The 27,253-nt window shown below is 43.4% G+C and overlaps 1 protein-coding gene across 3 annotated transcripts in view; it reads right to left on the bottom strand.

Moving 5' to 3' along the window:
* Window positions 1-1,350: 1,350 nt before the first annotated feature.
* LOC138288027 (adipocyte plasma membrane-associated protein-like) overlaps window positions 1,351-27,253 on the bottom strand; it is a 218,796-nt gene continuing 192,893 nt past the window's right edge. For all 3 annotated transcript variants that reach the window (XM_069229135.1, XM_069229137.1, XM_069229136.1), the window contains 2 exons: window positions 4,670-4,865; window positions 1,351-2,965 (listed from right to left, as the gene is read on the bottom strand). In XM_069229135.1, coding sequence (XP_069085236.1) covers window positions 2,768-2,965; window positions 4,670-4,865 — 394 coding nt within the window. In that variant the 3' untranslated portion in view covers window positions 1,351-2,767. The remainder of the gene's footprint in view (window positions 2,966-4,669; window positions 4,866-27,253) is intronic.

Raw genomic sequence — 27,253 nt, 5'->3', positions numbered from 1 at the left:
TGTCTCTCCCCTGGGTCTTGTCAATGTCCTCCTGGCTGGTTCCTGGTTGTCTGGGGTCTCCCTGGGGTCTCTCCTGGCTTTGTGGATCCATCTTGCCTCTCCTTTGCAGTGTTTGCTCCGTTAGTGTCGCTTTTTGACGCTATTGCGGGCAAAAATAGTGATTTTCCGTTTTGCGACGTGTTTATGTCGTAAACAGAATTAGAGTCATTTTTCCTGCGGTAACGTCATTTTGCCTTACGACAGGGAGCAATGGTTAGCGTCAGGAAAAATGACTAACCTATTCTTAGCGCCACCCAAGTCATAGTTTAAATATGACGCACGGGTGGCGTTAACAAATTGCGCTAGACAGCGCTAAACTTTTTTGACGGAAAACTGCGTTGGCGCAGTTTTGCATTAAAATGAAAAAATCTGGCCCTACGTGTTCTCATGAGTGTTACCTTAAATTAGAAGGTATTGCTTCATCTAATCTCCCTCGCTATAGTGCCCCTAAAGAACAAAACACAGGAAATTGGTTTTGCGAATGAGGAATTGCTTTGTGTTATTTTAAACATTTTTCATGTATACTTTCATATTGCTTCCTTGTGCATAGAAAAATGACATATCATTAATGTTTAAGATCAGGAGAACTCTATGGGCTTTGGTGCAGAATATTATTTAAATATCAGAATAATGATATAAGTACTCTAAACAGTAAAAGTAACTTAACCAAGAATTTAGGACTGGGACCCTGTTATTGGTTTGCCTGAACGGAGGAGGTGTAGGAGACTCGTCCCCTTCCCTTATCATTAAACTGCGTTTTGTATCAATGCTTCACTATTAGTCATCAGGCAGGCAGGCAGTCACTTGACTACGTGCGCACTCGTATCAAAAGCAAATAGTGCAAATTCAAAAACAGAAACTAAAGACCACTGTAATAAAATTGGGCTACAGAAATGTTTCAATTAATACCTACCACCTAGATCTTTGGAACCACTGCGAGGCGTACAGTGAACGAAAGAGTTACTGCGGTAATGATTGGATGAAGAACAATAAGAAGTCTATCAAAATAAAGTAACATTTAAAACTTAATGAAAGCACACAACAATCTCATTTTAAATTCCCTTTTTATATTAAAAAAAATAATGAAAATACACAAATAACTGGGCTAATACAAATGTTTGATACAAAAATATTCATTCAAGTACGTTAAATGGGAACACATAGACGACAATCCCAGTTAGTTTCTACAATGTTTATAACCAGAGAGCGAAAAGTGAATTAGAAACTCAGGATATCATACATTGCTGGGTATAACATCTAACGTTTTATTGTACACAGTGCTCCAGTTAACGAGTCTGCTGTACACTGATAACCTACTGTAGCAAAATGAGTAAACTACATTTTTTTTAGAAACATTTTTAGCATTGGTATACCATTTATAATATCAGTGAGGTATTCCTATATGGTTTCCAACTCCACCAAAATTATATTATTTTATTCTAAGAGACCTTTCTCCAATAACTATCCTTGAAGACATGATGGGGCCAACACCCTCTGTAAGAGACAGGATTTGAACTTTCTTTCATCAGTACGACTTGCAGCTCTATTGTAATTCTATATGCACACCACTTCATCCCCAAAAGTAATGTGCCATAATGAAAGGCACATTAGATTTCTGAAAAAATTAAAAACATGACTGATGTAATGCACAGCATCTCTGGTACAGAAATACATAAAGAAATTTAAAATATGTCCATAAAAGCAAAAATGTCCTGTGTATCTAGCCCACAGCTGTTAACCATTCTGTAGATGACCGTAAAATTGGGAGAAAGAAGTATGTGCCCAGAATCACCGAAGAGCCGTCAGTGTACCAATATCTTAATTCTAAGTATCTGCAGTCCAGGACGGAGCACATCAAGACAGTATCTGTGATTAGTGTATTGATGACTTCTTGCAGTGGTCTTCGCAGCACGCCATATTGAAGGTTTGAGTCATTGTCATCATTTCAGTCTTGAAATCGCCATCACTACTAACCTTGCAGCAGGTCTTAATATCGGTCGTAGAGGGAAGTCCACCATCAGGTTTTCTGTTGAACTGAGCAAAGTGACCCTGATGTCGTAACAAAATATACCACTGGACGAAGTTGTGCACTTCTATCCTCCAATATTTGCAAGTGATCTCTTAATATGAGGTAAACTCTGTAAAGAAGTCTTTGCACCACTATTCTTTAAATCTACAGCCCTGGAAGGTAGTCTGCACTGTAATCAGTTGTCAGTGGTCTTTGTAAAGACATTACACAGTACAGAAGTATGTCTACACTCCTGAAACTAACTTTTAATCAGTATGACTATTGTGTTAAGCCCGGGCAGGTGATCTGTCCGTGGAGTCTCCTCTGCTGCTAATCACGGAGTCCCACTCATTGTAACACCGTCACTGTTAAATGAAGCTCTGTCAACAACGTTGCTTTGCTGCCAATTACTGTCACAGATTTTAGACTATCGAAGGTCTCCTCTACTCCTGCTGCTAAGAATCAGTCAGTAATACTCAAGATTAGTCCATACTGTTCCTTCTGCCACCTATTGCTGTCCAATAAAGTACGCACACTATCCTTACAACACACAGTAGTGTAAATGCTTCCCTACTGCTGAGCAGCCTGACTGCTACTGTGTCTAGGTGTTTCTCTTTACCCACCCATTATTTGGATGTCTGCACTACATCTATTCTATGAGAATAAAGAACATCACACATGCGCCATGAGCCTGAGCACCATGACGGCTCTGCAGGGCTGTCAGTGTATTACTACCAGGAACGGTAGATCGGTACTCCCCAAGTACAACTTTCCATTGTGCTCATAGACATCGCTGATGGCCCAGGTGACACTACCATCTGGGTCATGGAAACTCTCCAAGATTTCTCCTGTGTTGCTGACCTCCAGAACCAATCCATGTTTGCGGAGAAGGGCTCCATATGCTGATAGAGGGATAACCTGCAGGAGAAAAAAATAGGATGCAATTACTCACTCTTATGTTTGTCAAGGAAACTTGAAGAAACAATACTGGATGATCAACGAAATAGCAGATTAATCCTTCTGCGACTTAAACATGGAGAAAACCCACTTCGACAGAATAAGTAGTGTTTGATTGCCCTTCATGCTTATAAATATGGAGGGGAGGGAGACCTAAGTATAGTTAAGTAAAAAGAGGTCTTAGCAGAGCTGTGCACAGCGAGTCGCCTCTAGTTGTGTGCAATTTTAGCAGAAGCGTACAGGTACACATGCAACATTGTATTTGTATATGCTACCATCATCTGCACACAAGAAGACACCATTCCTGCTGTGCAAGAGTCATCCATCGTGATGGACAAACGGCATCATATGCAGTAGTCCGATTGCCTTTTCTTTTGCCAGTAAACATCAAGCCCATCACCACATTATTTACTGTGCAGCAGGATGCAGTGTGTGTGTGGTCCCAGGATTATGTGGAAATGGGTTACTTATGGAAGCCTATGCAGGAAGGTGGTGCATAATGAATATTCTATGTTGCATAGCTGACATTCAGTGCAAATGATCTGACAAATTATATGTAAAATATATTTTAATATGCATAGGTTTACAGAGAAATAAAGCTAGAAGCATTTTATGACAATAAAACATGTAGGTTGTGCTGGCTGCAGCACAGCTGAAAATAGGCTTCCGGTAGATGAAAGGTGAGCGAGTTGCAGGTTTGGTGCTTGGACTGTAGAAACCCACCTCCAATTGTACACTTTTACTAGGAGGTTACTTTACCAAACGTGGGTTGTACGTATATGGCATTTCTCTAACGCAATCCTAGCCCTAATGGAGCAGGGCGCTCCCCATTGTCAAAGGCAAACTTAAAGTCAATGAGTAATATGAGAGGATGCTGCGTTGCGGACGGTTAATGCTTTGTGATGTAATGTTCTTTAATGAGGTCAGTAATCACCTCTTTCCTAAATTAGAGCAGCTTTTGGGTGGGGATGTTGTTCCAGATCCTGGGTGCATATAAGGAAAAGGCCTGCTGTCTGTTGGTTAGTGGAAACATCTGTTTAGATACTTGGCCTGTGGTGGAGAACATATAGGCTTGTGAATAAAGGTGGTATCTGGGACTGCAAAGCTAGCCTCGAAAGGCTGCTAATGTAGTTGTAGAATGAGTAATAAGTTGGTGATAATGTCCCAGTGTCAATGGGAAGCAGTAGGAATGAAGTTCTTTATTTTGTGCCTTGCTAAAAAGGTAAAGCTTGTTATGGTGCTTGTACTAACTACCATGCAGTTGTGCTAGCGAGGGGAGCAGGGCCAGTTGGGCGGCATAGTAATTATATGATAACAATTTGCTTTTTAATTAGGCTTCGTACTGCACTTCTGCATTTCTATGTTCCATATATGGAGGAGGTGTCACAATTAGCATATTTAATGGTACTCGATCTACTAACTTCAGAAGGATGGAGGTCTGAATGTATTTTTGGTGGGATCCAAACGTGTGACCTGCGGATGTTGACAATGAGTGTTAACTCAATTAGCTATCTTACCACTATTGTCTATACACGTACGCATTGTAAATTTACAAAAAGTTTGTAATATGGAGATGCGGGTGCTGATGAATTGTAGTCTATTTCTAAATGAACCACGTTCCCATATACCTAAACATTCTTTGGTTAATACAAAGCAGCTCAATACCTTTGCAATAAATCTCTTAATTGCTGGGTATGGCCCAATGGCATCCAAAAATGGAGTGAAGAAGCCAGGGAATCTTGTGGTAGCAAAGCCGACTCTGTACGTGCCTGCAGTAGAGACTCTAATGTTATCTGGGTATCCAGGCATGTTGTCCATAAACACTTCTTTTACACCTGCTTTGTCGCCTGTGATCCAATAGCTGTACAGGAAAAACAGAAACGGATGCATTTAGTGAGCCATTCTTAGAAAGTAACGTGTTTTTCTCAACTGAATTAAACATAAAGGGCTTAGATTGAATGTATTATTATCTTCCGTTATTTTACCCAAGTCTACCACCAGATACATAAAATAAATGGGGTTATATGTAGAATATCAGATACATAATTTACATTATGCAAACATCAGCTGTTGGGACAGGAATTTCCCCTGCATGGTTTGCAGCCACGTTCCCCTGCCTGGAGTGACCAACTGAATATACACCTGGTATCCTTTTTGACAATCCTCTAAGCATGTGTGCAGAGGCCCAAGCTTGTCCCTGACTGTGAGGTTCTGGAGGAGTACACCAAGCATGCACTCAGTGAGGGCAGTGGACTACTGTAGCTATCCTGGGTATAGCACATAAAAAGTGTTTTAACAGGAAATCAGTTGTGTGCCCTGACCACGTTACCTATCTCACTGGAGCTAAATGTGCATGTGTGTAAAGTCTTGCTATCATGTGTATGCCATAAATTTGTACTGACAACCAGTGTTTGTCAAGACTGTGTGTAACCGGTGGTGATAAGCTTGAGTAATGGATGCCAGTGAGATAAATTTCAGATGCCTCTGGCCTGGTCTAGCACAAGATGGAAGGTTAGGACTGTGCGCCCAGACAGTGGATGTGTATTACCTACATTTCTGTAGCTGGAGGGAGTAACTCCAGACCCTGAAGTGAGGAAGATATAGCCAGGGGTACCATTAGAAATTTCATAAAGCCTTTTGTTGGCACAACCATTTGATGTAAGGGCTAAGGGATGGGACTTCAGACTGTTGAGAGGTGAGAACATTTTTGTGTGAGGGATGCTCTTTTGCCCGTGTCTGATTACTTCTTCAGTTGGGCTGATTACAGATAGGCGCAGAATCCACAAACCTTTGTGGCTCTTTTGTAGATTTTCCATGTTGGAGGCAGCCCTAATGCTGTCATCGGTGAGAAGAATCATGCTATAAAAAAGTTGTGTCTGGACATCAGCCTGAATAGTACACTTCAAAGAAGAACCACTCCAAACTATCCTATTTTATTGGGTTTGTAAAGCGCATGGCTACCCGCAAGCGTCCCACCGCTAGCAAACTGGTTCTACAGTTTGACACAGTGGGCAGATTCATTAACATTTGGTGCAACACAGCAAGTCTACTTGCTGCTCTGCTTCAAATGGCAAGAGCAGGAATGTTCTCTAATTACTAGCAGATGACCCGTTCCTGCTCTCTTTCTGTGCTGTTGCAATTGTGGGCATGGTGCAAGGGGGCCTGCATTACAGCCAGGATTGTTTATGTGGCGGAACGGACACCTTCTTACACAAAAACGTCTCCCAGAGCATTTTCCTTTGGAAATAACAAGAAGAAATAAACATATTTCTCCTTGTTACGCCTCACCTGGGAAGGCATTCTGGCACATTCCCAGGTAGTTTTAGTAAGCCTAGAAATGTGTCAAAACCCATGGGTTCATGCGTGGGAGCACCCACAATCCATCCATCGAATGCCTGCATCACGCAGAATAACCCAAGGCAGTGACTTGCGCTTCCTTATGTCACTCCAGACCCCCCTCGCCACATCAAACTGAGACTACCATGTGGCTCCTGCCTCTTGAAAACAGGTTAGAATAATGATTTATCATTCTAGTAGGGATTAACTCGTAGCAGGAATTTCATAAGGAATTTCTAGCTGGTTTTGATGAATCCAGACATCCTCATGAAATTCTTCTCTGAGTTAATCCCCAAGTACTTATACTCAATCCGTCATCATTTAACATATGAATAAGCAACCGAGGTTCATGATTTAGCCCCTGACTTACAGAGACGACCAGTCTTATCTGAACAGGACAGACAACTGTATGTTGAAAGGAACAGCAGTCACAGCAACTGCCTGCAAAGTACTAAAAGTTTGGTAGACAGCGTCCAAACCTTTACGAAAGTGGGAGTGGGAAAACAAACAAGCATTGGCAAAGCCAAATAGGTCTCGCCTATGCAAGAGCTATTGGCTTTGGCAACGTGTTTTGCCACGTTGTACACCCGCGTGCCTGCTGTTCAGCATAGCTAAAAATGTGTGGTGTGATGTTTCAGAGTGGGGACAGGTAGTAGAGACTTTTAGAGTGGATTTGTTGCACTGTAAGGGGAGTACAGTGTCGTAGAGGGGAGCAGAGTTCACTGGTGTAGTGACAGTGTACTGGGATGGAATAAGGTGGAGTGGGTTGGAGTGGAATGAGGTAGTGGGGTGGATTGGATTGGAGTAGAGAGAGTTGAACTGGTGTGGGGCTGACTGGATTGGAGTGGACTGAAATGGGGTGAGGTGGATTGGACAGGATTGGATTCGGGTAGGGTGTATTAGATTGGACTGGGGTAGGTGATAGGGCTGGGTGGGGTGGATTGGATTGGAGTGAGGTGGATCGGAGTGGAGTGGGGTCGACTGGATTCACTGGAGTGGGGTGAGCTGTATGGATCGGTATGGGGTGGACTGAACTGGGATGAACTGGACTGGGACAGAGTGTGATGGATTAGAGTGAGTGGGGTGGACTGGGGTGGGGTGTGGTGGGCTGCAGTGGAGTGAACTGGATTAGTGAGTGGTGGATTGGAGTGGAGTAGGCTGGATGGATTGGAGAACGGTGGACTGAACTGGGATTGGGTGGGGTGGACTGAGGTATAGTGGTATGGACTGGAGTAGAGTGGGGTGGATTAGATATAAATGGGATGGGGTGTTTCAGGGTGGGATAGGATGTAGGGGGTGGCATGGATTTGGGTAGAATGGATTAGAATGGGGTAGATTAGATTGGGTTGGGAGGATTGCAGTGTGTTGAGCTGGAGTGGACTGAGGGGAGTGGTTTGGACTTAAGTGGGGTGGACTGTTGTGGGGCAGATTGGGGTGGGTTGTTGTGGGGCGGATTGGGGTGGACTGGATGACTGTGTTAAAGCATATTTTCAGAAATGATACATAATGAAGAAATATTGTTTCCTTGAAATATTTAGAACAAGATAATCTTCATCTTTTGAAAACGGCGCCCATGAGCAAAAACAAGAAAACATGAGTGCAAAGTGATGAAAGACAACTTGGTAAAATAAAAGAAAGTTAGCTATAAAAAAAAACAAAAAACTTTGCAATTTCGTGTGACCTGCTGGGCACTTTTTTGCCAGTCACAAGTCCTCCGTTTCCAGGGTACAAAAAGTTAAAAAGAGCAAAATAGTTCCTCAATCACGCCAGGAGCAGCAGACGGACACTGATTACGTTGAATCAATCATTCCTTGATCCTTGGAACTGATGCTTGGACTGCAGTGACGAATTACCAGGTTGTTAAGAACAGTTCCACGCAAACGGTAAGTGATAGGTGGGCTCCAAACCCTTGACTGTACACAACAGAGTCTCACAAGCGAGACGCATGCGCAAGTGCACGCACTCGCAGGCTCGACCCTAAAAACTAATGACCTCGACCCTAAAAACTAATGACCCCCACACACTTGGAGTTATCTACCAGGATGTGGGGGTTATTATGTTTTTCTTCTGCCCCTCACTGCAAGGTTTTTCTTGCACGTGACAGACGTATAGACCCATCAAGCCATCCACAAATTAGAATGGTTGGTATGATGGCTTTACTCTGACTACCCCAACTCTGTGGAACCATTAAAGGTAACTTTCCACGACAAGGCCAACCAAGGTTCTGTCAACCAAAAGCTGGTGGTCTTCTCAATCCTAAATATGGTGGATGGACTGTCTGTTTGGCAGAGTCCTCCTAGCAATTGTTTCCAATAGCTATTACAGTGATAAATATCAAACTTCCAAAATGTTGTGCATTGAACAAAACCGTTCAAGCCCATAATTTCTTTAAAAAAAGGCAGAGCAAGCAATAACAACCACGTCAAATGTATATGATATTTATATGATAAACTATTTTGCCTACAAGATTGACATGTCATCCTCTAGTATTTCATTCATGAATTGGATTCGTATGCCACTAATCATGTTGAGAGGTATTTTCTTTTGTAATAACATTTTTATAGATTCAAGTGTTGTTAATCTGTAGCTCAATTTATAAATCAATACCCAATGTAGCAAGTGAAACGACTGCATGTTTCGGCAAGAAACTGTACATTGCCTTAGTCAATACAAAGGGAACTATGCAGGAGAGGGGTTAGAAGCATCAGACTCAGCAGTTTCTTCTCCAGGTAGTGTGGCATATCCAAATAAAGATCCTGGCATAAGTAGCATCAGAATAAGCAAATAAAACCATGGCACCTTTAGTTGGTGATCTAATAAACAGTTTGTGTTAGGACAGGCACAGCCCAGGCATGTTTAAGGGGGCATAAGTACTATTGCTGCCAAGAAAACTCATTGTTTGATGATACTAAGCCTAAACAATTACTGTCCTGATTCTCATGTTCTCAGGCTGATACCAGAAGTGGAACAAAACCAGTAGATGAGTTTATTAAGAAAAAGTAAATACTGAAAGATTCCCACCCAAGGAACAAAAACAGCCTTACTGGATGTATGAACCAGGACGTTCTATTTTATGGGAATAGGAGGCCCAGCACACTTTATGCTTTTGGACCTGTCAGCTGAGCTTGGCACGCTCAACCATAAAACATTTATGAACAAAATTAGAAAGATGGTAAGGGTGTTGAACCTGGCCAGACGATGGTTGAATTTCTTGCTTTCTAACAGGCAGGACAGACCTCTGGCGACTATGATTATGGAGTTTGGAGTGCATAGGGTGTGTGTGTGTGTGTCAGTGTTGCAAGTTTCAAAATAAGGCTGAAACTCCCAAGTAGTATTTCATGTTACCCAGGACACAACTACAGATACGGTGCATGTTCTCCAACATACAGTGCTGTATGGCCACAGATTGTATTTTGTTGGCTGGTACAGACACCTGCTTAAAAGGTGGGAAGAAGTATACATCATTCTTAGTTGTGGGCTCAGAGATAGCTGTCAGCGATAATGTTAAAATCTTAAGGTTTATGTTTGACTCGTGGATGACTACTGACATTCACATTAATTGTGAGAAGAGTGGATTGTGAATTAGGGTGGTTGTGAGTCGCCAAGTTGCTATCCTATCCTGTTGCTATCCTGTATCAAGTCCAGTTATGTTTCTTTACCTTAGCTCAGTCCTGGGTAGCCGTGGCACAGAGCAGTAAGGCTTAACTCAAAGGAAAACAAGTGTAAAGCATTTTTCAGTACCAAAACAGTACCACGCTCCAATTGATAAACTCAGAGTATATTTTTAAGTTCAAATAGACACCAAAACCACAAATTTCAGATGAAGAGAACAGGAGTGAAGATTTCTGTAAGATTTTCACAACTCACTGCTTTTCACACACCTCTGCCCCTTAAAAAAATATGGTCCCGGGGACTGAGGTTCCCAGGTCTGTATTGTCTTAAGGAGGAGGAGCCACATTCTTGTCCCCAATAACTGGAAAGGAATAAAAAATGAGTGTCAGGGGCTGCTCATTTATTATCCACTGCTCCTTTAAGGAGCACCTTATAATGACCTGGAGGGCTCATTAAACTGTTTTTTTGTGGAGTTTGGTGATGTGCCAGGAAGGGGCAGAGGCACAACCAAAATTTTTTTTAATGCTGCTGGTGGGGGCTCTGGGGAGTACAGCAACCCCCAAGCAACATTGTGGCCCATAATTATACTTTTTTAGCACCGCATTTGCATCATGTTTTGACTCAAAAGCGGCACAAACTTACAAAATACAACTGTATTTTGTAAGTTTGCGCTGTTTTTGCATCAAAAGGTGGCACAAATGCGGCGCTAAAAAAGTATAAATATGGGCCTAAGTTTTCTGTGATTCTGAATCCATGCCCCCAGGAAGACTTGCCATATTTTTCAAATACACCCTCAGCTGGAGCTCTATGCTCTTTTGTAGTTGTTGTTACGATTGTGTTTTGTTGGCCGAAAAATGTTAATGCTCTGGGTCATAAATCTGACTCCAGCACTGCTCCTTATCAGGCCCTGCTATCTACAGCCTAATGATAATAATGTAAAATAAACACAGCCTTCTCAACTTTAAAAGGAAAAATGTGACCTACTGATAATTTATAATGAAAATGTCACTTACCCAGTGTACATCTGTTCGTGGCATCAGTCGCTGAAGATTCACATGTTGTGCATAGCCCGCCATCTGGTGTTGGGTCGGAGTGTTACAAGTTGTTTTTCTTCGAAGAAGTCTTTCGAGTCACGGGACCGAGGGACTCCTCCTCTTTGTCTCCATTGCGCATGGGTGTCGACTCCATCTTCGATTGTTTTCCCCGCAGAGGGTGAGGTAGGAGTTGTTTGTTAGTAATAGTGCCCATGCAATGGAGTGAATAAGTATGTACCTAACTAAGATTTAATATATTTACAAATGTACAAAGTTGAAGCTAACTTCCAAACGGCTACAGGCTCCCGGGGAGGCGGGTGGGCACATGTGAATCTTCAGCGACTGATGCCACGAACAGATGTACACTGGGTAAGTGACATTTTCAGTTCGATGGCATCTGTCGCTGTAGATACACATGTTGTGCATAGACTAGTAAGCAGTTATCTCCCCAAAAGCGGTGGCTCAGCCTGTAGGAGTGGAAGTAGTCTGAAATAAGGTTCTTAGTACGGCTTGACCTACTGTAGCTTGTTGTGCTGATAGCACGTCTACACAGTAGTGCTTGGTAAATGTGTGAGGCGTAGACCATGTGGCTGCCTTACATATTTCGTGCATTGGAATATTCCCTAGAAATGCCATGGTAGCGCCTTTCTTTCTGGTTGAGTGTGCTCTTGGTGTAATGGGCAGTTGCCTTTTTGCTTTAAGGTAGCAGATTTGGATGCACTTAACTATCCACCTGGCTATACCCTGTTTCGATATTGGGTTTCCTGCGTGAGGTTTTTGAAATGCAATAAACAGTTGTTTAGTTTTTCTGATGTCTTTAGTTCTGTCGATGTAGTACATCAGTGCTCTTTTGACGTCTAATGTATGTAGTGCCCTTTCAGCTATGGAATCTGGCTGTGGGAAGAACACTGGTAGCTCTACCGTTTGATTTAGGTGGAACGGTGAAATTACCTTTGGCAAAAATTTAGGATTGGTCCTTAGGACTACTTTATTTTTGTGTAGTTGGATAAAAGGTTCTTGTATTGTAAACGCCTGAATTTCACTTACTCTTCTTAGAGATGAGATGGCGATGAGAAATGCAACCTTCCAGGTTAGGAATTGTATTTCGCAAGAATGCATGGGTTCAAAAGGTGGACCCATGAGTCTTGTTAAGACGATGTTGAGGTTCCATGAAGGAACGGGTGGTGTCCTTGGTGGTATAATTCTTTTGAGGCCTTCCATAAATGCTTTAATGACAGGTATCTTAAATAGTGAAGTTGAATGGGTAATCTGCAGGTATGCAGATATTGCTGCTAGGTGTATCTTAATGGAAGAGAAGGCCAGGTTTGATTTTTGTAAGTGTAGTAAGTAACCCACTACATCTCTTGGAGATGCGTGTAATGGTCGAATTTGATTATGATGGCAATAGCAAACAAATCTTTTCCATTTGCTTGCATAGCAGTGTCTAGTGGATGGTCTTCTGGCTTGCTTTATGACTTCCATACATTCTTGTGTGAGGTTTAAGTGTCCGAATTCTAGGATTTCAGGAGCCAGATTGCTAGATTCAGCGATGCTGGGTTGGGATGCCTGATCTGTTGGTTGTGTTGCGTTAACAGATGTGGCCAGTTGGGCAACTTGACGTGGGGTACTACTGATAGGTCTAGCAGTGTTGTGTACCATGGTTGCCTTGCCCACGTTGGTGCTATCAGTATGAGTTTGAGTCTGTTTTGACTCAATTTGTTTACTAGATATGGAAGGAGAGGGAGAGGGGGAAAAGCGTACGCAAATATCCCTGACCAGTTCATCCATAGGGCATTGCCTTGAGACTGCCTGTGTGGGTATCTGGATGCGAAGTGTTGGCATTTTGCGTTCTCCTCCGTTGCAAATAAGTCTATTTGAGGTGTTCCCCAAAGTTTGAAGTAAGTGTTTAGAATTTGGGGGTGAATTTCCCACTCGTGGACCTGTTGGTGATCTCGAGAGAGATTGTCTGCAAGTTGATTCTGGATCCCTGGAATAAACTGTGCTATTAGGCGAATGTGGTTGTGAATTGCCCATTGCCATATTTTTTGTGCCAGCAGGCACAGCTGTGTCGAGTGTGTCCCCCCCTGTTTGTTTAGATAATACATTGTTGTCATGTTGTCTGTTTTGACAAGAATGTATTTGTGAGTTATGAGTGGTTGAAATGCTTTTAATGCTTGGAAAACTGCTAGTAGTTCGAGGTGGTTTATATGCAGCTTTCTTTGATGTACGTCCCATTGGCCTTGTATGCTGTGGTGATCGAGGTGTGCTCCCCACCCTGTCATGGAAGCATCTGTTGTTATCACGTATTGTGGCACTGGGTCTTGGAAAGGCCGCCCTTTGTTTAAATTTATATTGTTCCACCATAGAAGCGAGAGGTATGTTAGGCGGTCTATCAACACCAGATCTAGAAGCTGACCCTGTGCTTGAGACCATTGCGATGCTAGGCACTGTTGTAAGGGCCGCATATGCAACCTTGCGTGTGGGACAATGGCTATGCATGAGGACATCATGCCTAGTAGTTGTAATATCATCCTCGCCTGTATTTTTTGTGTTGGATACATGCGTTGTATAATCTTTTGGAAATTTTGAACCCTTTGTGGACTTGGAGTGGCTATTCCCTTTGTTGTATCTATTGTGGCTCCTAGGTATTGTTGTACCTTGGACGGCAGAATGTGTGATTTTGCATAGTTGATGGTGAAACCGAGTTTGTAGAGGGTTTGCATGACCTGAGCTGTGTGGTGCGAGCACTTTGTCAGTGAGTCGGTCTTGATGAGCCAGTCGTCTAGATACGGGAATACGTGTATTTGCTGCCTTCTGATGTGTGCAGCTACTACTGCTAGGCATTTTGTGAAGACTCTTGGTGCAGTTGTTAAACCGAAGGGTAATACCTTGAATTGGTAATGTATTCCTTTGAATACGAACCTTAGGTATTTCCTGTGCGACGGATGTATTGGTATGTGGAAATACGCGTCTTTGAGATCTAAGGTTGTCATGTAGTCCTGTTGCTTTAGCAATGGTAACACTTCTTGTAGCGTGACCATGTGAAAGTATTCTGATTTGACGTAGGTGTTTAGTGTTCTGAGGTCTCAGTGTTTCGTCCCTTTTTGGTATTAGGAAGTACAGTGAATAAACTCCTGTGTTTATTTGTGTGTTTGGGACTAGTTCTATTGTGTTTTTTTGCAATAATGCTTGAACTTCTATCTCCAGAAGGTCTGAATGTTGTTTGGATAAATTCTGTGTTTTTGGTGGTATGTTTGGAGGGATTTGTAGAAATTCTATGCAATAACCATGTTGGATAATTGCTAAGACCCAAGCGTCTGTAGTTATTTCCTCCCATGCTTGGTAATACTGACCTATTCTTCCCCCCACTGGTGTTGTGTGGAGGGGATGAGTGACATGTGAGTCACTGCTTTGTTGTAGGGGTTTTGGGGCTTTGAAATCTTCCCCTATTCCTAGGGAATTGTCCTCTGTATTGGCCCCGAAAGCCTCCCCTTTGGTACTGTCCCTGGTAGCTGGACGGTGTTGCCTGTGAGGTGCTGGCTTGTGTGGCTTGACCTCGAAACCCCCCTCTAAAGGTTGTTTTGCGGAAGGTGCTGTAGGTTCCTCTGCTCTGCGGGGAGTAGAGTGCGCCCATGGCTTTAGCAGTGTCAGTGTCCTTTTTGAGTTTCTCAATCGCCGTGTCCACTTCAGGTCCGAAAAGTTGTTTCTCATTGAATGGCATATTGAGCACTGCCTGCTGTATCTCTGGTTTAAAACCAGACGTTCGTAGCCATGCGTGCCTTCGTATAGTCACAGATGTGTTAATTGTCCTTGCAGCTGTGTCCGCTGCGTCCATAGAGGAGCGTATCTGAGTATTAGATATATTTTGTCCTTCCTCAACCACCTGTTTCGCCCTTTTTTGTAGCTCTTTGGGTAGATGCTCAATGAGGTGTTGCATCTCGTCCCAATGGGCTCTGTCATAGCGCGCAAGTAGTGCTTGAGAGTTAGCGATGCGCCACTGGTTTGCAGCTTGTACTGCGACTCTCTTTCCGGCTGCATCGAACTTGCGGCTCTCTTTATCTGGGGGCGGTGCATCCCCAGATGTGTGGGAGTTGGCTCTCTTGCGAGCTGCTCCTACCACAACGGAATCTGGTGGCAGCTGTGAGGTGATGAAAACAGGGTCTGTGGGAGGTGCTTTATATTTTTTGTCCACTCTCGGTGTTATAGCTCTACTCTTGACCGGCTCCTTGAAGATTTCCTTTGCGTGCCGAAGCATCCCTGGGAGCATAGGCAGGCTTTGGTAGGAGCTATGGGTGGAAGAGGGTGTTGAATAAGAAGTCATCCTCGACTGGTTCCGAGTGTAGGGACACGTTGTGGAACTCTGCAGCTCTAGCCACCACTTGTGAGTATGCCGTGCTATCTTCCGGTGGTGAGGGCTTTGTAGGATACGCCTCTGGACTGTTGTCCGACACTAGGGCGTCGTATAAGTCCCAAGCGTCTTGGTCCTGATCACCTTGGCTCATGGTGGTGTGAGCCGGGGAATGTGATGGAGTTTGTGCCGGTGAAACGTTGGGTACAGTGGGAGGAGAGGGTGGCGGAGTTACCTTTTTCACCATTTTTGTTTGTGGTGCTTGGGCTGATTGAAACTCCAGTCTCCTTTTTCTCCTAATAGGGGGAAGGGTGCTTATTTTCCCTGTTCCTTCCTGTATAAAAATACGTTTCTGAGTGTGGTCCACTTCGGTGGATTGCAACTCTTCCTCAAATCTATGCTTTCGCATCTGAGAGGACAGTGAGTGCTCCTCTGAATAGGAACCGGCAGTTGGGTCGGTTGCGGGTTGTTTCGGCACCGAAACCCTGGCTATACTCTTTTTCGGCTCCGAGGTGACCTTCTTCTTTTTCGGAGTCGAACCCTCTCGGCGTCGATCTTCTTCGGTGCCACTGTCTCTGCGTCGAGCAGTTTCGGCTCCGCTATCTCGCCGTCGATGTTTTTCAGCAGCACTTTCTCGGTCCCGAGAAGGCTGCGCGCCGGTGTCTCGACCGGAGTCGGACGATCTCGGCACCTTTTCGGCCTTTTTCGGTGCCGACGGTCGGTCACCGAATTTATGGGTCGAGCCATGGCCTGATGGCAGTGGCGTCCCCTGGGCCTTGTCACTTGTCTTGTGTGCTGGCTTCGACGTCTTACTCACAGTTCTTTGGTCGTCTAATTCCTCGGAGTCCGAATCATGGAACGAGAAGGGTTCTTCTTCCTCTTGTTCCTCGAACTCTCAGTGGGCTGTCGGTGTGGACGCCATCTGCAGTCTTCTGGCTCGACGGTCACGGAGTGTTTTTCGGGACCGGAACGCATGACAGGCCTCGCAAGGCTCTTCACTGTGCTCAGGTGACAGGCACAGGTTACAGACCAGATGTTGGTCTGTATACGGGTATTTGTTGTGGCATTTAGGACAGAAACGGAACGGGGTCCGTTCCATCAGCGTTGGTTTACACGCGGTCGGGCCGACCAGGCCCCGAAGGGGGATCGAAAACCACCCCGAAGGGTACCGGAGCTCTTCACTCTTCGAATCGGTGTCGATCCTAACTAAGCCGATCCCGAACGCAACAATACCGACGTAAATTTTCCGATATTTAGCTAACTTTCCGTTCCGAAACCCGGAGCGAAAGGAACACGTCCGAACCCGATGGCGGAAAGAAAACAATCGAAGATGGAGTCGACGCCCATGCGCAATGGAGACAAAGAGGAGGAGTCCCTCGGTCCCGTGACTCGAAAGACTTCTTCGAAGAAAAACAACTTGTAACACTCCGACCCAACACCAGATGGTGGGCTATGCACAACATGTGTATCTACAGCGACAGATGCCATTGAACATAAACTTAAGGCTGTGAGGTACTCAGAAGGGGTCTGGGTGCTACTGGTAGCTCATGATAGACTGGTTGGAGACACCTGCCCTACACTGCCTCTTCTACAGCCACCGCACATATGAAAATTTATTTTGTTAAAATGCCCTAGGGAAATATGGGGCACTCCTTTCTAGGTGCAGTGAATATTAAATGAGCTGGGTAATTAGTTATATTAATTACCCGTTGGCGGTTGCCACTGAGTACTTATAGTTAGCAGAGTGGTTCCACAGGAAACAGCTTTTTAATTTGCTAATAACTTTGGTGCAGTTGGACGAATCTTCATAAAACTTTCCCAAAAAATTAGCTCTTTTTAGTTTAGCTCTACCTGCAAAGTTTCAGGGTGATCTATCAAGCAGGGGCTGAGGCCAAGTGGGGGTCTCAAAACATACAGTGACTTCATCTATTACTGGTAATGTGCACTGGCACTGGCTCCACTGTTAGATAGTTTTTTCTCTGCAGTCTGGTTTACATATGTCCCTTTAAGATCCGGTTAAACGCTGCATAATGTTCTTGCTGAGCACACTTGGATCCTTCTTATTTGTCGGATGAACTAACAGTGTATATTAGCATCAGTTGCTAGTGTAATGTAGCCTTTTGCTTCGGCTCCACGGTGGATTAACTTTGACATCTCAAGGAGATCAATTTATTCCTCGGCACCAGAGAACGTACCAGTAATAAAAATAACTCCATTTTGCTACTTCCCAAAGTGTCAAGCAACATACCTGAGGACAGACCTCCTTCAGGGGTGTAACCTCTGTCTGCCCTGGACCACGAGGAGATAGCCAGCCCGGCGTGCCTTTCCTTTTGGAACAAGAAAACCTCCCAGCCCTGCCAGGATTGTCGCATCACCATGTCTTCGATGGCCCGCCACCGAGGACACAATACTACAGACCTGTTCTGAGCTGCAGTCCGACACCAATTAAGCTGCAGCCAGACACATCTGGTGCAGAGGCTCAAGTGTTGGCAATAGAGGAGAGTTCTGGCTCAGAAGTCAAAGCAGACAGGCCTTCCACTGCACAGCGACCAACCACAAAAATGACCGCAATGGGTGCTACCACAATGCCTCCAACCCATCAAAGCCACTCAGAATCCAAGCATCATCTTGGAGGGGGAGACCTCCAGTCTGCCACTGCCATAAGGCCATGGTCAGCACTGAACTGTTGAATTGATCCCGACTCACCCATCTCTTGGCATTGAAGGCCACCTACAAGCCACGCCCTTCGACTGGCTCTTCAACTCTGGCCCTGAAGACACCTGGGAACCTGTCTTCTGAGTCCCAACCTTCGGAGCCAAAATTGGGGTCTGTTCCAACAGACTAACTGAAATCCTCCACTCTGAGTCAGCCAGCGTCAAGGGTAGCATCCTCTACCGCTTCCAAAGATCAAGATAAACCCATCTTCCAGCGCCTTCAAGAGGAGCTCGATGCCAGACAACAGCACATCCTCATTCATCCCAAGACTGGATGAATACTCACCAAGCCTTCCTCCAAAGAGGATAGTGACTTTTAGGAGGCCCTAAATCCATACTCTGGGCCGGTGCCCAAGAAACCTCTGCACAATGACAAACACATCTCCTCCTTTGCCACACTTACCTCCTCCTAGCCCTTCTCCCCCTCCACCTCCATCCCCAGTACTACCAGTGGACCCTTCACCGGTCACCTCAGGGTTCCCTTCCTTCAGGTTGTGAGAGTGATAGACCAATGTCTCCCTTTGGTCCATACAATACATCTTATTACCCCACTTTGACCTGTAAGATGATTATGATGTAGAGTCCCTGAACAATACTGACAGGTTCTTCTATCGGGCTAAGCCATCCCCATCAGACGATACTGCATACCACAAGGTGGAGATGCACAAGTAACTTGAGGAGGACTACTTCCTCATGAAGACACTCTCCACCACCTAGAGGTCCATGCAATACTCGCCAATGCTTAACAGGATGCTCAAAACAGCCTCTGACATCTTTGAGCGATCGGTCAAGGGCAAGTCATCATCCCTAAGGTCAACTAGAAGTACAAAGCTTCTCCTTACGACTCTCCCTGCATCAGGGGTCAACTGCCACCTGACTCCCTAGTTATGCACAAATCCTAGAAAACACAAATTCCCATGGTACAGGGGAAGCTGCCCCTCCACCCCAAGGAGAGTAAGAAAATAGAAATAGATGCTGCAGGGAAACATGTGGCAGCTGAGTCGTCCACGCATTGGTGTACTGCCAATTATATGGGTTTATTCTTGTGGTACGATTGAAACCACTGAGACGAAATGGAGGAGTTGCTGCAACACTTGCCAGACCAGTATAAAAAGAGGGACCAAGAATTAGTAGCTGAGGGTAAGGTTATAGCCAACAAGAACATTTTAGTGCCCTAGATGGAGCAGGCACCACTGCTTGTAGGGTAAATGCCAGTATCATCCTCCACAGACACACCTGGCTGCGTGCTTCTGGTTTTAAGCCAGAGGTACAGCAGCATCTGGTCAACTTGCCCTTGACTTCATGACCTCTCTCGACCTGAAGGACGCCTACTTCCACATCCTCATCTACCCTGCCAACTCAGTACCTCCAGTTTGTGGTAAGTGGGTCAGCATTATCAGTTCAAAGTGCTGCCCTTTGGAGTGACCACAGCTCCCAGGGTATTTACAAAAGGTCTTACCGTGGTAACCACACATCTCAAAAGGAACGGAGTACACATCTTCCCTTATTAAGGCAATTGGCTGATGAAAAACACAACAAAACATCAATGCCTAGTGAACAACCAAGCCACCATACATCTCTTAGACTGCCTAGAGTTTACAATCAATACCACAAAATCTCTACTCCAGCCTCTTCAGGTCCAGCCCTTCCTATGGCCATACTCAACTCTGTCACAGGGAAAGCATATGCCAGCCTGCAAGAGTCCAAGCGTTCCAAGTGCTGTTCCCTCTTTTTCACCCAGATAGTTAGGTAATGGAAAAAAAGGTCAAGCGCATCCTTGCATGATTGGCTCCTGCACTGCTATAGTCTCACTGCCAAGTTACATATGTACTGTTGCAGGAGTGCCTAACAGCACAATAGCAGTAGGAGAGGGTCACTGGGAAGATCTAGTGTTGACCTGGGGCTATACTCATTGCTTTCTGCAGTGGTGCAATGCCGCTAACAACCTGTTGCAAAAGCCAGTCCTTTTTGGACCCAATGCAGCAGATGACCATAACAACGGAAGCATATCTCACTTGTTGGGGGGCACACTTACACAGACTGACTGTTAAAGGGCTGTGGACGCCCAATCAAAAGGGTCTCCACATTACTGGAATTATTAGTTACTCATCTAACTCTCAAAGCGTTCCTCCCTCCCATAAAGCACAAAGTCATACTCATTCGGGCAGACAACATAACAGTTGTGTTTTACTTCCAGAAACAGGGCAGCACTCACTCCCTGGTTTTGTCTGCTATAGCCCAGGGCATTTGACACTGGGCGATACATCAGAGTCTTACTCCTCATACAGCACATACCAGCAATGGACAATGACTTTGCAGACCTGCTCAGCAGGGTGCAGCAAGAAGTCCATGAGTGGGAACTCTACCAAGTCCTCCTTCCAGAATTCCTCTGTCGGGTGTCCCCCCCCCCCCCTCAAGCCCCCCAACCCTACCACACAGACCTCTTTGCCAAAGGCTGAAAACATAAAATACCCAAACTTTGCCTTCAGGTACCCACAGTCCGTGATCAATGCATTATGGATGAACTGGTCAGCGATATTTGGCTTCGCTTTTCCACCTCTCTTGCTTCTTCACTTCACGGTTCATAAACATTTGAAAACATCCCACACTTTCATCTTAGTAGCCCTAATCTTGGCCAAGCAGCCCTGATTTACCACACTCCTCAAACTCTCTTTAGTGCCTCACAAGAATCTTCCCCACCAGGCAGATTGTTTCTCGCAGCATCAGGGTACACTCAGGCATCCCAACCCAAACAGATTAATCTTGCGATTTAGCTCCTGAAGCCATAGAGTTTGGGTACCTCACTCCCCTATCAGAATGCATGACCATCCTTAAAGAGATATACAGGCCCACAACCAGAGCCTGCTAAGCAAACCGAATAGAAAAGGTTCATGCATTACTGTCTTCCTAGACATACTTACCCTCTCCAAGCAGCAGTCCAAGATATTGTCTGTTATGTGGCCCACTTACAGAAGTCAGCCTTGCTTACACTTCCATTAAGCCTGATTTGAAGGCTGTTGCTACTTACCTTCAACACAGAGAACATGCTTCCCTTATCAGGTTCCTGTAATTAAGGGCTTATTAAGGAGGGATTCAAGAGGGTTATCCCACTAAGGCTACCATATGCCCCTGTGTGAAACCACAATATAGTTCCAACAAGGCTTTTGTCTAACAATGGCCCTTCTTTTGAGCCACTCCGCTTTTGTACCTTGCAGTTCCTTTCCTGGAAGGTAGCCTTACAGGTAGCTATCACTTTCCTCAGATGTCATTGAGCTTCAGGCTCTTACTCTGGAAGAACCATTTTTCTATGTTCACCACAATAGGGTAGTTATCAGGACAAACCCCACATTCCTTCCTGCTGGTGTCTCAATCAAACTACAGAACTCCCAGTGTTCTTTCTCCATCCACAGTCAGTAGCAGAGACAGCTCTGCACACGTTAAATGTCAAAAGAGCACTTAAGTATTACATTTAACAGAACCAACCCCTCCCATAAGACACAACAGCTCTTAGTTTTTTCACTCCACTCCACACAAATGCCATGCTCTCTTGAAGGCAGGGATAGCACGCTGCTTGGTCAAATGCATCCAGACCAGTTATGCAAATGCCAGAAAATCTTTGCGTATCCCTCCCATACCCTGCTCAACCCTCACAAAAGGAGCTTCTATGGTCTTCTTGGGTAAGGCAGCTATTTGGTCTACTTCCGACACTTTCACTATTCATTACTATGTGGACATATTCGCTCGCAAGCTAGTTGGCCAGTCTGTCCTATGATTATTTTTTCAATCTTGTGCAACATCCACTGGCTAGCCAGCACGTTAGGGGAGGAGTGCTTTACAGATAATGCACAGTATGTGTATCTACACCGACACGTGCCATGAACAGAAATGGTTACTTACCCAGTAAGCATCTGTTCTTCCCATGTAGTGCTGTAGACATGTGCCCATCTTCCTCCCCAGCCTTTTAATGTTGCAGATAGTTTCTTTTCATCTTTAATTTTCTTTCACATGGTAATCTTTTCTGTAATCTTTTCTGTATCTCAATGCTCTAGCTGGAGCCTCACCCTTCCTTTGGAAAAAAACAAGCTAACAATGGAGCCAATGTCCAAGCTCATTACAAGTAATAGGTGGAGTCACTATAATTTGTGACTTGAAAGACTTCTACAAAGAAAAACAACTTGCACACATCCGAGTACAACACTAGGTGGCGAGTGTATGCAGTTTATATATATATATATATATATATATATATATATATATATATACATACATATATATATATATATACACTTTTTTTTAATTCGCTACCGAATAGGGACCTAAATTTACAATTTTCCTATAAAATACATAAACAGGTAATGGAATTTTTAGACATAGAGGTCTGTGTAAAAGAAGGCACATTACATACAAAACTGTTTAGGAAAAGCACATCAGGGAACAGCATTCTACACGCCACAAGTCACCACCCTCCGAATGTAAAATGGAGCATACCCTATGGGGAATTATTAAGAGCTAAGAGAAACTGTAGTACCCCACAAAGTTTTGAGAAAGAACGATTAACAATGACACAGAGATTCAGATCTAGGGGATACCCATACAGAGTAGTAAAAAAGGCATGCCAAAAGACAGCAGTAGTTCAAAGGGCGGAACTATTGATTCCCAAAAAGAGAGGAGAAGGCACCAATACCCCGAGATTTGTGACAGTCTTTAATGCATATTCGTCAGAAGTCAAAAAGATCCTCATAAAATATTGGCATCTTATCAAGGCTGACAGAATAATTGGGCAGCTAGTCAGCCGTACTCCTTTGATAACTTACAAAAGGAGTAGTTCTTTAAGGGACATTTTGGTACATAGTTATACAAGGAAGAAGAAAGAAACTTTCTTAGATAAATATCAAGGCTTCTATAAGTGTGCCAAGTGTAAAGCATGCAGATACAGTTCAAACCGGAAGCAATATGAGTTACCCACGGGTAGGCAAGCAGATATTAAAAAGTATATTAATTGTAACTCAGATTTTGCTATGTATGTAATAGAATGCCCATGTGGATTACAATATGTCGGCAGCACAATTTTTCCTCTGAAGAAACGCATTCTTGAGCACTGGAGAGCGATATTGAACAAGGATGCTGCGTATCCAGTAGCGAGACATTGTAATCTTGAGCATGAGGGGAAAGTTGAGAAGATGAAGTTTTTTGGTATAGACAGGGTCTTGGCCACTCCGAGAGGAGGGGACAGAGAAAAACAATTGAGAAGATTGGAGTCTGAATATATTATTCAGCTTAATAGCCGTTATCCTTGGGGATTGAACAAGGACGAGGAACTTTCTGTTCATATTGGTTAATAGGATGATGTCAAGGCAGGGTCCCATTAGAACAATGTTAGGTCAGATTACCTCTTATTGTTTGTTGAAAGGCCTACAAAAATATTTATTTGATGATTCATTGTGTTACAATAGTGGCTCATCCGATTAGTGATATGATTTTTGGTTAAATAGGAGCATTATACTAAAATGGGAAGAGTATATAAAATGGACATTTAAAATGATATTAGAATGTATATTCCTATGGACATATATAAATATACATATATAAAAAAAAAAAGAAAAGGAATATATATATATATTCTATGTCTATTGATGATGGTATATATAGCAGATGGGAGGGGCCACATATTTTCTGTTGTATAACTCTGTAAGAAGGGCCAATGAAGAAGACCGTGAAGGTTGAAACGCGTTGCCCTATGTTCTGTTTTATGGATTTTTGAAATAAATGAAGGCCATTGTTTTGCAAGGAGTGCCAGATTTTGAATTGTTTTTGGCGTGGATTTAAAATGGGTCCTGTGCCCATTGACTGAGCACCAACCTCGATAGGCGAGCGCTGGAAGAAACACAGGATTCCCTCTTTGAATACATATATATATATATATATATATATACAAATAAAAAAACAAAGTTAAAGTGACGCTATAGTTTGGTGTTGTAATAATAGAAAAACATGTTTAAAAACAAACAAAAACACTCAAATTCACTATTTAGTTTACTCAGCTAACTATAACTTGTGCCCCAACCGTACCTTGCTTATAATCTCACATATTACATCACTCATTACATGTTACATGGCATTACTGATTATAAAATACACTTCACTTTTCTGAGATGGGCACAGTGACATACAAACTTAAAGCAATGCTTCTAACAGCAGTGAGAGATAAACTACTTTGAAGTGAGACACCCTTACATTGTACATATAATTCAACTACAGCCAGTGGCTCAAAATCTTCAGCACAGTTCTAGAGAAAAAACATCCACACAATATAAACCTCTTCGCAACACAGAATTGATCTATATCACTGCATTACAACTACTTAATATGAGTACGTGACTACATAATCACTTGTAGATAATCTATTGTCAAGACATTGTTAGGCTGTTTTGACCGATTTTTGGGATTTGGCTTTGACTATGAACTCAACCTACTTTCAAACATACCTCTGCAACCTACTTTACCTGTGCTCAGCCTTAATACTGATAAACACAGAGTATAAATTTCGTCCCAAAAATATAGATATTTGTTATAAGTGCACCACACAAATTTCAACACGTGCAATCACACATATACAGGGAGTGCAGAATTATTAGGCAAATGAGTATTTTGACCACATCATCCTCTTTATGCATGTTGTCTTACTCCAAGCTGTATAGGCTCGAAAGCCTACTACCAATTAAGCATATTAGGTGATGTGCATCTCTGTAATGAGAAGGGGTGTGGTCTAATGACATCAACACCCTATATCAGGTGTGCATAATTATTAGGCAACTTCCTTTCCTTTGGCAAAATGGGTCAAAAGAAGGACTTGACAGGCTCAGAAAAGTCAAAAATAGTGAGATATCTTGCAGAGGGATGCAGCACTCTTAAAATTGCAAAGCTTCTGAAGCGTGATCATCGAACAATCAAGCGTTTCATTCAAAATAGTCAACAGGGTCGCAAGAAGCGTGTGGAAAAACCAAGGCGCAAAATAACTGCCCATGAACTGAGAAAAGTCAAGCGTGCAGCTGCCACGATGCCACTTGCCACCAGTTTGGCCATATTTCAGAGCTGCAACATCAGTGGAGTGCCCAAAAGCACAAGGTGTGCAATACTCAGAGACATGGCCAAGGTAAGAAAGGCTGAAAGACGACCACCACTGAACAAGACACACAAGCTGAAACGTCAAGACTGGGCCAAGAAATATCTCAAGACTGATTTTCTAAGGTTTTATGGACTGATGAAATGAGAGTGAGTCTTGATGGGCCAGATGGATGGGCCCGTGGCTGGATTGGTAAAGGGCAGAGAGCTCCAGTCCGACTCAGACGCCAGCAAGGTGGAGGTGGAGTACTGGTTTGGGCTGGTATCATCAAAGATGAGCTTGTGGGGCCTTTTCGGGTTGAGGATGGAGTCAAGCTCAACTCCCAGTCCTACTGCCAGTTCCTGGAAGACACCTTCTTCAAGCAGTGGTACAGGAAGAAGTCTGCATCCTTCAAGAAAAACATGATTTTCATGCAGGACAATGCTCCATCACACGCGTCCAAGTACTCCACAGCGTGGCTGGCAAGAAAGGGTATAAAAGAAGGAAATCTAATGACATGGCCTCCTTGTTCACCTGATCTGAACCCCATTGAGAACCTGTGGTCCATCATAAAATGTGAGATTTACAAGGAGGGAAAACAGTACACCTCTCTGAACAGTGTCTGGGAGGCTGTGGTTGCTGCTGCACGCAATGTTGATGGTGAACAGATCAAAACACTGACAGAATCCATGGATGGCAGGCTTTTGAGTGTCCTTGCAAAGAAAGGTGGCTATATTGGTCACTGATTTGTTTTTGTTTTGTTTTTGAATGTCAGAAATGTATATTTGTGAATGTTGAGATGTTATATTGGTTTCACTGGTAATAATAAATAATTGAAATGGGTATATATTTGTTTTTTGTTAAGTTGCCTAATAATTATGCACAGTAATAGTCATCTGCACACACAGATATCCCCCTAACATAGCTAAAACTAAAAACAAACTAAAAACTACTTCCAAAAATATTCAGCTTTGATATTAATGAGTTTTTTGGGTTCATTGAGAACATGGTTGTTGTTCAATAATAAAATTAATCCTCAAAAATACAACTTGCCTAATAATTCTGCACTCCCTGTATATATATATATATATATATATATATATATATATATATATATATATATATATATATATATATATATATATATATATATATATATATATATATATATATATATATGGGCTAAGCTTTTTCCATGCTATGGGCCCACAGGTGTAAATCTACGCTGTATATGACTATGGTGTTATCTGTAATGTCATCAATTGTGTCATTCAACATGTATTCAGTGAGGTAACGTGAGGTCATAAGCAAGGCATTCAGTAAACTACTACTGGTGAATTTCAGTTTTTGTGTCTATATATGTTAGCTTTGATATTATTATAGCACCCAACTATAACGTCAATTTAACCATTTTTTTCTTTCAGTCAAAATATGTGTGTGTCTGTGTATATATACAGACACACACAATTTGGTTTGATGCCAAGACCTTAACCTACATTAAAACAAAAAAAAAGAAATTCCCTAAAAAGCATAAGAACTACAATTAAGTCATAGTTAGGCGTTGGAAAGTGACCTGGGGTAATGTTACAAAACCAAAAACACATTGAATTACACTAGTTATAGTTTAATGAACTAACTATAACTTATAATAATATGTGAAGTCAAAAGCAGTGCAGGCTGGTGGTATATCACTCATGGCATGTTAAATGATATCACTGATGACATCACTCATGCCGTAACAGTCATAGCCTCCAGTCAGACCCTGCTTCCAATCCACATCTAGACTTAAACTCAGTGTCTAGGCTCTGGAACACCCAGCACCAACCCCTCCACAAGGATCAAATCTCCACCGCACTCCACCTTCAGCCATACACAGAACATGTTTGACGCAAACGGATGCAGGGTCTGGTGTGACACCAGGCTTGCAGACCACCAGCATTCTAACACACTGTAGGGGTTTGGAGGTGGGCCTGCCCTGTGGTGAGACTCTGCGCCCAACCCTCCGCGTGTCTTCAACCCTTCACAGCAATGGTTGGCCAAATCTTCTTCTCTTCAATTATGTTAACCAGCCAGCTCTCTGCAAGTTACCTACCCCCAGTGCAC

The sequence above is a fragment of the Pleurodeles waltl genome, chromosome 4_1 (genome assembly GCF_031143425.1).
Source record: "Pleurodeles waltl isolate 20211129_DDA chromosome 4_1, aPleWal1.hap1.20221129, whole genome shotgun sequence".
Classification (NCBI taxonomy): Eukaryota; Metazoa; Chordata; class Amphibia; order Caudata; family Salamandridae; genus Pleurodeles; species Pleurodeles waltl.
This window is presented reverse-complemented; position numbering and strand designations above follow the sequence as displayed.